At 31.2% G+C, this 12,133-nt stretch overlaps 1 protein-coding gene across 7 annotated transcripts in view; it reads right to left on the minus strand.

Annotated features, from left to right (window-relative positions):
• ATRNL1 (attractin like 1) overlaps positions 1-12,133 on the minus strand; it is a 747,087-nt gene that overhangs the window by 483,423 nt on the left and 251,531 nt on the right. For all 7 annotated transcript variants that reach the window (XR_015724716.1, XM_045803217.2, XM_045803216.2 and 4 more), the window contains one exon: positions 5,266-5,318. Coding sequence is in view for 6 of the 7 variants with exons in the window: in XM_045803217.2 (XP_045659173.2) it covers positions 5,266-5,318 (53 nt within the window). In the remaining variant the exon portion in view is untranslated. The remainder of the gene's footprint in view (positions 1-5,265; positions 5,319-12,133) is intronic.

Consider the following 12,133-nt stretch of genomic DNA (forward strand, 5'->3'; position numbering starts at 1 on the left):
TGTTGTTGACTTGTTACTTGTCTTACAGTTGTTTTTGTGTCCTTCTCTATTCATTTCTTCTCTTACTCTCTTCCCTTGTGATTTGATAGTGTTCTTTAGTGTTATGCTTGGATTCCTTTTTCTTTATTTTTTTTTAAAGATTTTATTTATTTATTTGACAGAGAGAGACAGCCCGTGAGAGAGGGAACACAACCAGGGGGAGTGGGAGAGGAAGAAGCAGGCTCCCAGCAGAGGAGCCTGATGTGGCGCTCAAAACCAGAACACTGGGATCACGCCCTGAGCTGAAGGCAGACGCTTAACCGCTGTGCCACCCAGGCGCCCTTCCTTTTTCTTTATTTTCTGTGTATCTGTTATAGGTTTTTGATTTGTGGTTATCATTAAGTTCATATATAACATCTTACACATATAGCAGTCTATAGTAAATTGATGGTCACTTAAGTTTGAACCCATTCTAAAAACGCTACATTTTTACTCCCCTCCCCATGTTTTATGTATATGGTGTCGTACTTTACATTTTTTTATTTTATGAATTCCTTGACTGATTTTTGTAAACATAATTGATTTTTCAGTTTCTGTGCTTTAACATCCATACTAGTATTATAAGTGATTGATCTACTACTTTTATTATATATTTGTATTTACCTGTGAAATTTTTTCTTCATAATTTTCTTACTCCAAATTATGGCCTTCTCTTTACACTCAAAGAATTTCCTTTAATCTTTCTTGTAAGGCTAGTTTACTGGTGATGAACTCCTTTAGGTTTTCTTTGAGAAACTCTTTTTTGGTTTTTCGTTTTGGTTTTTTGTTTGGGAAACTCTTTATCTCTCATTCTATTCTGAATGATAGCCTTGATAAGTAGAGCATTCTTCTTTGCAACTTTTTTCTCTTTCAACATTTAGAATATATCATGCTGATCCCTTCTGGCCTTTAAAGTTACTGCTGAAAAATCAGCTGATAGCTTTATGGGTTCTTCCTTGTACGTAGCTGTTTTTCCCTGTTGCTTTTAAATCCTTTTGTCATTTTGCTTATTATGTATCTTGCTGTGGACCTCCTTGGGTTAATTCTGGTGGTGGGGAGGTAACAATACTTATATTGAACAAAATAGACCTTAAAACAAAGATTGTAACAAGAGACAAAGAGGGACACTACACAATCATAGAGAGAACAATCCAAAAAGAGTATATACCAACTGTAAATACCTATGCACCCAACATGGGAGGATTTATATATATAAAGCAACGATTAACAGATATAAAGAAAGACATTAACAGTAATACAATAATAGTAGAGGACTGTAACACCCCACTTACATCAATGGATAAATCATCCAGACAAAAAAATCAATAAGGAACCAGGGGCTTTGAATGATTCATTAGATCAAATCATCTAACAGATATATTCAGAACATTCCATCCAACAACAGTAGACTACACATTCTTTTCAAGTGTACATGGAATATTATCCAAAATAGATCACATGTTAGACCACAAAACAAGTCTCAATAAATTCAAAAAGGTTGAAATCATATCATGCATTTTTCCAAACAGAAGGGTATGAAACTAGAAATTAATCACAAGAAAAAAATCTGGAAAGAACAGAAATATATGAAGACCAAATAACATGCTACTGAACAATGAATGGATCAACCAAGAAATCAAAGAAGAAATCAAAAACTATATGGAGACAAATGAAAATGAAAACACAATGGTCCAAAACCTTGGGTTGCAACAAAAGCTGTCCTAAGAGAGAAGTTTATAGCAACACAAGCCTACCTCAAGAAGCAAGAAAAATCTCAGATAAGCAACCTAACCTTTTACCGAAGGATCTAGAAAAAGAACAAACAAAGCTAAAGCCAGTAGAAGGAAGGAAATAAAAAGATTAGAGCAGAAATAAATGAAATAAAGACTAAAAGAATAGAAAAGATGAATGAAATCAGGAGCTGGTTCTTTGAAAAGATAAACAAAATTGATTAAAAAAATTACCAAGACTCATCAAGAAAAAGACAGGGCTCATAAATAAACTCAGAAATTAAAGAGGAGAAATAATAACCAATACCACAGAAATACAAAGGATTATGAATATTATGAAAAATTATATACCAACAAATTGGACAACCTAGAAGACTAGATTCCTAGAAACACATAACTTTCCAACAAATCAGGGAGAAATAGAAAATTTGAGCAGAGTGATTACTAGCAAAAAAACTGAATCTGTAGTCAAAAAACTCTCAACAAAAAAATTGGATAGAAGGGAATAAAACTGTTTTTATTTGTATGTAATATAATCAATTGTATTTAAACACCAAACATATCTATAAACAATTAGAATAAGAGAGCTCATTAAGGTTTCTGAATATCAGATTAATGTACTAAAATGAATTTAATTTTTATATATCACACATAAGTAGAAAATGTAATTTTAAAAGATATTATTTAAACAGCAACAAAGGTAGCAGGAAATTTAGTATTTTACATATCTAAGTGCAGGACATGGACATATGAAATTGAGCTCAACATTATCAGTCATAAGAAAAATACAAATTAAAACCAAAGCTACTACTACACATACTCTAGAATAGCTATAATCAAAAAGACAGACAATATTAAGTGCTGGTGAGGATATGGAATTACTGAAGCATCTATAAATTTCTAGAAAGAATGTAAAATGGTACAGCCATGCTGTAAAATCATTTGGCAGTTACTTAAAAAGTTAAACATAAGTTTATCATATGACCCAGCAATTCCACTTCTAGGAATCTACCCATAGGAAATGGAATCATATGTCTATACAAACAGTATATGAATGTTCATATCAGCATTTTTCATAACAGCCAAAGGCTAGGTATAATCCCAATGTTCATCTACTGATGAACAACAAAAAAAGTGGTATATCCACATGTTGTAGCATTCATTACTTTTAAAAACTAAAATTGCTACACTAACAAAGTAAAATAGAAACACCTTGCCATCATCTCAATTGATGCAGAAAAACTATATGACATACACAAACACCCATCTAGTAGGACTAGAAGAGAATTTCTTCAACCTGATAAAGGCATCTAGGAAAAGGCATCTACATCATACTTAGTAGTGAAAGACTGAATGTTTTCCCTCTAAAATCAACAACACCACTAGAATGTTTCCATGCTCATCACATCTTTTCACATGGTACCAGAGGTAGTAGACAATGCAATAAGGCAAGAAAAACAAATAAAAGGCATCCTTAGAAGAAAGAAAAAAAATCAAATTCTATTAATTGCAAAACACATTATTGTCTGCATCAAAAATATAATGGAATATACAAAAGAAAAGGTACTACAACTAATAACTAAGTTTAACAAACCTGAAGGGTACAAAATCAACATAAAAATCAATTGTAGTTTTATTATCCAGACACAATTAAATATTAAAAAATACTATTTACAACAGCATCAAATATATAAAATACGTAGAGATAAATCTGACAAAAATTGTGAAAGACCTGCATAGTATTTTTCACTATTGTTGAGAACTATTGTTCACTATTGTTGAGAACTATTGTTCACTATTGTTTCAATATTGTTGAGAACAAATTTTAAAATAATTAAGTTTAAAAAAGAGATATATGTTCATGGGTAAGAAGACTCGCTACAGTTAAGATATCAATTCCTACCAAATTGTTCTATAAATTAAACACAATCCAAATATGAGCATGTGCTTTGGTAAAAATTGACAAGTGGGTTCTAAAATTCATATGTAACACAAAAGAAATGGAACCCAAAGCCAAAACCAGTCTGAAAAAGAATGAAATTGGAGAATAAATGCTACATAATTTCAAGACTTATTATGAAACTACAGTAGTTGTAAACAGTGCTGTTTTGGTATAAAAGTAGTCAAATTAATTAATAGAACGCAATAGAGATTCCAGAAATAGCCTTAACACTCTTTTTTTTTTTTTAAGATTTTATGTATTTGAGAGAAAGAGCACAAGCGGGGGGTGGTGGGGAAGGGACAAGCAGACTCCACGCTGAGCCTGGAGCCTGATACAGGGCTCAATCTCACAACCAGGAGATCATGACCTGAGCCTAAGCCAAGAGTCAGGCACTTAACTGACTGAGCCACTCAGGTACCCCAACCTTTACACTCTTAATACTCATATATGGGCAACTGATTTTCAACAAAGGTGCAAAAGCAATTCATTGGTTAAAAGAAAGGCTTTAAACAAACTGTGCTAGAACATTTGGATATCCATATGGAGAAAAAAAGTGATCCATCTCTTGAAACATATACAAACATTAACTCAAGATGGGCTGTATTCTTAAATAGAAAACATAAAAATAAAAAAACATCTAAAAGAAAATGGGAAAATCTTTGTGATCTTAGATTAGGCTAACATTTCTCAAAAGAACAAATTGATACATTGAAATTCATCTTAATTAAAAACTCCTCTTCAGAAAAAAAAAATACTCCTAATAAAGTGAAAGCCACAAACTAAAAAAAAGTATCTGCAAATCATATGTCACATAAAATATTTGTATCTGGAATACATAAAGTACTCTGAAAACAATCTAATTTTTAAAAGTGGACAACACAGTTCATCAAATAAAATATATATAAAGAGAGCAAATAATCACATGGGCAAATGTTTAATATCATTACTCATTAGAGAAAAGTAAATAAAATGAGAATTAGATACCATTACACACCTATTAGAACAGCTAAAATTAGAAAGACTGACCATATGAAGTACTGAGAGATTTGAAGAACTGAAACTCAAACACTCCTGGTGGGAAAGTAAAATGGTATAACCCTTTGAAAAATTCTTTCTTAAAAGGTTAAACATACATCTAACATATGATCACTACCCAGTGAAAGTATCTTTCAGTAAAAAATCTAAACAGCTTTTCAGTGATGACCAAAATTGCCCCCTGCAAAAATCTATCACAAAATTTGATTCATTCAAAATTTAATCAAAATGAAAAGATCACATTAAATCCAGCTGAGATTACACAAGTCCTATTTTTTGTTTCCATGTCCAGAATAAGATCTATTGTTATGTCACTCTTCAAGAGTAGAAAAAAATGCACCAAATATAATTTTTAAAATACAGCAAAAAGACTGCCTTTCTTAGCAACATATATGGAATTGTACTATAAGATTTAAGAAATAGAAATGGTAACACAGTAATGAAAACATCAGCATGCAAGATGAATTTTATTATCTGCAAAATCACCTAAAACTAAAAATACAAACTAATTATTTTAAATGAAAAAGTAAAAGTACTTACAATAACATGTTCCTCTAAGTGGATTACCAACATAGCGATTTTCAGAGTCACATCTGTAGAAATAAAAACTCATTTAACTACTGTGCAACAAAATTCAAAAGCTCCATATTTTTCTTCAAGCAAAACAGTAAATTTTACATTAAAACATCCTAAGAACTATAACATTAATCAAAGTTTTAAAAACAAATCTTCAAAATAATTAATGTAGAAAGCCAATATTTGAGCATGAGTAGAGAAAAGAAACAGTGAAGACAAATAGTCACACACACAAGATGATAAAAGGGAATGTCACAAGGCAGATGGGATAAGACTAGGAGTGTGGGGATATATATTCTTCCTTAATAATATGAGAAGAAATTGAAAGTCTTGCTAAAGATATAGAGACACTTAGATGAAGGAAGAAAATTTGGGGAAAATATAAATCATTTTCTTACTTCTGGTATTCTTTGAAATTAATATATTCTTCCCCAGTCTCAACACAATGCATCTATATTTTAAAAAAAGATCTGTCCAATTGTGTAATAAAGAAAAGTTTTTTCTAATTGTTCAAACCCTAAATTCAGTGGCTCAAACTCTGAATTTATGTAAGTAGATTATAAAAAATGGAACAACATAAGAGCATTCCAAATCATGAATTCTAAGTTAAATTAAATTCTTCAAAATTATGGTTAATTATAGCAGTGGGAGAAGATCATAAATGTTCTCAAAATTTCTGAAGTTCACATTTTTATATCTGCTTCCAGAATTCAATTAAAATGAGAGTTAGTGCCTAACAGAGATACAGCTTGATTTCACATGTTTTTTCATTGGAACACCCTCAAAAATAAATTATTATAAAATGATATATCCCAGGCTAACTATTTGAATAAAGTGACTTAGTATTTAAAGTATATGTAAAATTTTAAAAGATGAGAAAGACCTTCCAAAATGTCTTTAGTTTTAATACAGTTAATCAGAACAGAGGAATAATTTTAATATATATTTTTTAGTTAATAAAAGATCAAACAGTTGAGAATATAAGTTAAATAATCAGGTTACATTCTGAATGCATGTTTCAGCCATGTGTTACTAGCTTTTTTATTCATGAGTTGAAGAGTAAATCTTTCTATACTAACTGCGAAATCAAAGTAGAAATATAATAGTCCTTTATACCACTAACTTTATTCTCTGTGAAACAATGAAACTTTGGGAGTTAGGTTTCCTACGACTTCCCCAAATGCAACTTTCAAAATGCATGATATATAATTTTCTAGCTGTAGAAAATGATCATACTCATTATTTCAAGGTTAAGCACTTTAGGTTCTCTACTATTTCTATATTTTGTTCCTTCCTTTAGGCTCACCTCCATAAAACCCATCACTTTGTACCAAATACATACAAATACTGAAGGACTGATTTACAATACTATTATAATTTCTTTTTCTGTCACAAAAAAATAAATATGACTTGTTGCAAATGGACATCTCAATACTACTTTTATTTTATTTTTTTAAAGATTTTATTTATTTATTTGAGAGAGAGAGAGCACAAGCAGGAGGAGCAGCAGAGGGAGAGGGAGAAGCAGGCTCCCCGCTGAGCCGGGATCCCGAACCAGGGCTTGATCCCAGGACCCTGACTTCAGGACCCAAGCTGAAGGCAGATACTTAACTGACAGAGCCACATGGGTGTCCCTCAATACTACTTTTAGAATAGGAAAATATTCAAAATAATAGTGCCTGCATTGTTATGCGTGATATTCCCTGCATATCTTATTTGTCTAAATAGATGGCTGTCAAAGTACCACAGCAATCTAAAATGACTAACTTCGACAAATGTTAAGGATTTCAAGTACTTTTTAATTGATCTATATGTTGACTTTAAGAGCTCTGGATACAAACCTGTATTTCCATATAGAAGTTATACAATATTTATTTTGGTTGATAATATTAAGTTTATTCAAATTATTTAATATTATATTGGAATAGAAGTTATTGTGATACGTTACCTTCAACATAATATAATTTTTATAAAGGCATCGTTAAAATTTTATTTTCTGCAAACTACAAATTATCTCAGGAGGATGAAATTATATGCTCTTGTTGAGGAAGTAATTTTTGCTACCTTTCATTGCTCAAGCCCAGAATTTTAACAGAAATAAGGAATTAATACCACCTTCTTAAGAACTAAGCTGAGGGGCGCCTGGGTAGTTAAGTGGCTGACTCTCGGTTTCAGCTCACATCATAATCTTGGTGTAGTGAGATGGAGCCCCATGATGGGCTCTGTGCTCAGCTTGGAGTCTGCTTCAGATTCTGTTTCCTTCCCTCTCCCTCCTCCTCTGCCCCTCCCCTGCTCATGTGCTCAAGTGCTTGCATGCACTCTCTCACTCTCTCTAAAAAATAAATAAATAAATAAAACCTTAAAAAAAATAATTAAGCTGCGAGGCTTTATTGCATTCTTAAAGGTGTCCAATACAGAATTATATTCTCTTTTAAATTTTCAGACTCAAAAAATCAAATTAGAATCATATACAGTCTAAAGATCTTTTTATTAATAAGTATTGAGACAATTTTGAATACATTAAAAGTATTTTCAAAATGTATAATTATGAGTGGAGTTTAAACCTCAATTTTTAGTAATTCAATTTCAGCTATCATCTAAAAAAATCACTAGTGCCTATGAATAACTAAAAAAATAAATAATTCCAAAAGAAATATAATGAAACTTTAGGCATAAAACTCAGCCTGCAAAACACAAAAGTAGGCAAAAATATATGCAAACACATTCCTTATTTTTCATTGAGACATCTCAACGTTATTAGGATGGCAGTTAATTTGAAAGGTAATTTTCAATTTTACCAAATAAAAATTCCAGTGAGCTTTAAAGAAGTTAGAAAAGTTGTCTTAATGTTCACATGCAGAAGTAAAAATATAATAGCCCAAGTATCCATTGATAGATGAATGCATAAGGAAGATACAGTATGTATACACAATGGAATATTATTCAGCCATAAAGAATGATATCTTACCATTTTCAACAACATGTATGGACCTAGAGAGTATAATGCTAAGTGAAATAACTCAGTCAGAAAAAAACAAATACCATATGGTGTGGAATTTAAGAAACAAAACAAGCAAAGGAAAAAAAGAGAGAGAAACCAAGAAATAAACTCTTTTAACTACAGAGAACAAATTGATGGTTACCAGAGGGGAAGAATGTAGGGGGATGGGTGAATATGTGATGGGGATTAAAGAGTGCACTTATGATGAGCACTAAGTAATGTATAGAATTGTTGAATCACTATATTGTATACCTGCAACCAGTATAACACTATACGTTAACTATACTGGAATTAAAATTAAAAATTCAATTAAAAAAGGAAAAAAAACAATGAAAAGGAAGAGATTTGAGGGGAACTAGACTTAAAGATACTAAAATATATTCAAGGTCTATGCAATTAAAATAGTGTAGTATCGGTGCATTGATAGAAAGACCAAAGGTATAGAATAGAAATTCAGAAACAGGCTCAACTATGATATACTAAAAATCCAGCATATCATATTATAAAAGTGGTATTTTAAATGATCAAGATAAAATCTTTTTCATAAATGGTATTCAGACAACTGGATAGCCATTTGGAAAAATATAAAATCAGATCCAGTCCTCACACCATACGCATACAAAAAACTCTAAATGGATAAGACATCCTAGCATACAAAATAAAACTTGAAACATATTAGAAGAAAAAATTGCATGATAACAGAGGTATACTGAAAAGCATGGTAAAAAGAAATGTCATGAGTAAAATCAAAAGATATGACAAATTGTGAGAAAACTGACAATATATGTGACATAAAAGGGCTAAAATCCTTAATGTATAAGGAACTCTTTAATAATAAGGGAATGACTGACAATTCCAGAGAAAAACTGGCAAAACACATAAATAGAAAATTCACAAACAATTATATAAAAGTGGTTCTTAAACATATGAAAAGATGTTCAACTTAACTTATAAATAGGGAAATATGAGCTAAAACTATACTGTCACTTCTCCCCCATCAAATTGTCAAAATTTCAAAAGTATAGCAATATGCTCTGCTTAAGAGACTGTGGGCAAACTGTGCTCCTACACAATTATGAGCTGGTATGAATACAAAATGAGAAAATCCCTATGGGGGAGAAATTAGCAATATCTAACAAATCTATGTGAGCATTTATTCTTCAACCCAGCAATCCCACTTACAGGAACTTGGAAGTAAACCACCAGCAATATGAAAATATATGAGCATAAGTTTATTTACTGCAGCATCATTTATAATTACATAATATTGTAAATTATCTAAATGTCCATGCACACAAGATTTGTTAAATAAACTACAGTATATAAACACAATGGAATACCATACATCTGTAAATAAAACCAAACAAAAACAAATGAAGATCTTAATGACCTAATATAGATACAGATCTATGATATGTTACCTTTTGTGTAAGAAGGAAAAAAATGAATGTATATGTATATGTGTGTGTATATATATATATATATACACATATATATAAGAAACATGCATGTACATAAAACATATATATAGAGAGAGAGAGATATACGAATCACAGCAAGGATAAACAAGAAAACAAGTCAGTTACCTACTGGAGGAGAAAATGGGAACTAATCACTCTGAGTATATTTTTAAGTACTTTTGTCTTTTGAAAGAATGTCGATGTTCAACATATTCCCATATATATATATATATATATATATATATATATATATATATATATATATACATATATATTAAGCCAATAAGAATGAGAAAGAGGAAAAAAAACCTAAAACAGAGACTAAGAGAAATGAATCTAATAAATTTCAAATGAATACTATATAGCCACCCTGAAGGGAAAGGAAGGAAGGGATGGAGAAGAGTAGGTGAGGAGAGGTGAGGAGGAACAGAAAAGGAAGGAAAGGAGGAAGGGAGGAGGGGAGGGAAGAAAAAAGAAGAGGGACCATTCCAAATAACTTCCTAATGCAGTATCTGACTATATATTCTCAATCCTGGGCAGAGTAAGGTGGAGGAGTCAAACTTCAAAATCTTTTTAGTTTTGCTTATTAAAGTGATATAGACAAAGCAATTCTGAAAGTATTTCTTGTATTAGAGAACTGAACAAATAAGAAAAGTGTTAATGTCACTGGAAGCTAGTGTTTTCACTGAGGAAGAAGAGACACAGATATTAAACTGGAGAAGGCCCATAAGAACCTTGGAGAGATACACTGGAACTGGAAGTCTGAGTATGAAGTAATGCTTTCTAAAATATGTATATGTGTGTATATGCATGCATATGTACACATGTACATGCATATATGTACTTATTTGTACATATAAATAAGTATTTCCTAGTTCTGTTCACTGAACAGTCCACTAAGTTAAGACACCTCCGTAGCAAAGAGCATATCTAGCACCAAGATATTGGCCTCTAATATAATTCTTCATTACAAGGAATCAGAATTCTACAAAAATATTTTTTAAATGGCTGATCTGAGGCAGGACAGGTAAAGATGAGCCTGGGACATCTTCTTCTATCAGAAAGTAAGGAATTATTCACAAAATGATGGGTCTATGTCACAAAAATACAAGCAAGCTTGAAATAGCTCCCACTGGCCAAATCTGGAACAAGATGAGAGCTGAATGATGAAGTATAACAGTGATTTATAATCATTGGAGAAAACAGGAATTCATGAGTTCATCCCAATAATAAATAAATAAATGGTGGAGAAAGAAGAGCTCTTGCTAACAGTAGAATTTTAAGAACTCACTAGTAAATGTAGAGAAGTATGGGAGTTGGTAATTATCATAGTAAAGATAGAGATCGGGCAAGAACAACCAATTTTTTCTTCTTATAAATATGTCATATCCTATAAGAGAAATTTGTTTCATGTCTAACTCACTCAAAAAAGACAAAAGAAAAAGAAAGAATTCAGGTCTATTTGTCATATCTCTAATCAAAATCCAAGATCTTGCATTCTAATAGAAGTGTCACTACCCGTGGAAAAATATATTCATTACAGGGGATGAAATTAATGAAATCTCAAATAAATATATAAATGTATATATGTAAAAATTTATAAATATATGTATAAATGTATCACCTATACCTAATGCTGTGCTAATTCAAATGAATGATCTTCCCATCTTATTTCCCATGTGTCAAAATCAGCTGATATAATCATTTATGCAAATCTATTACAAATATAATCAGCTGATATCTTGAAATGTTTGGCACAGCCATTATAGATTTTCATGTAACCTATATAATAATGTGATTAGGAATCAAGACTATCATAATCTATCAATTTCATTGTAGACCTCACACATAAATGAAATTAAAATATCAGAGTGGAGTACTTCACAATTATTTTCAACAAAAGGAGAAAGCAATATTACAAAGAAAATTCTAAATTCTTTCTTAACTAAAATTTTACATATATGAATGTTAAATAATCAGATTAAGAAAAAGTGTTTCAAGATATGTTTTATTTTTTTATTTTTTTAAAGATTTTATTTATTTGTTTATTTGAGAGAGAGAGAGAGAAAGAGGTAGAGAGCATAAGCAGAAGGGACAGAGAGAGAGCATGGAGCCCAACACAGGGCTTGATCCCACGACTCTGAGGTCATGACTTAAGCTGAAATCAAGAGTTGGACGGTTAACCAACTCAGCCACCCTTGGGTGCCCCTAAGCTATGTTTTGTTCTGTAACAAACCACTGTGTTAAGTAACATAAAAGTAAAATTTCTTTTTAAATAGTCTGTTTTTAGAAAAGCCTTAATTTATGTTGTTAAAATTATTGTACCTATTCAGGAAAGTATATTTTTCTATCAAAGATTGAGATGCCCTTC

This window comes from Ursus americanus, chromosome 6 (genome assembly GCF_024610735.1).
Source record: "Ursus americanus isolate L20-20 chromosome 6, mUrsAme1.1.p, whole genome shotgun sequence".
Lineage (NCBI taxonomy): Eukaryota > Metazoa > Chordata > Mammalia > Carnivora > Ursidae > Ursus > Ursus americanus.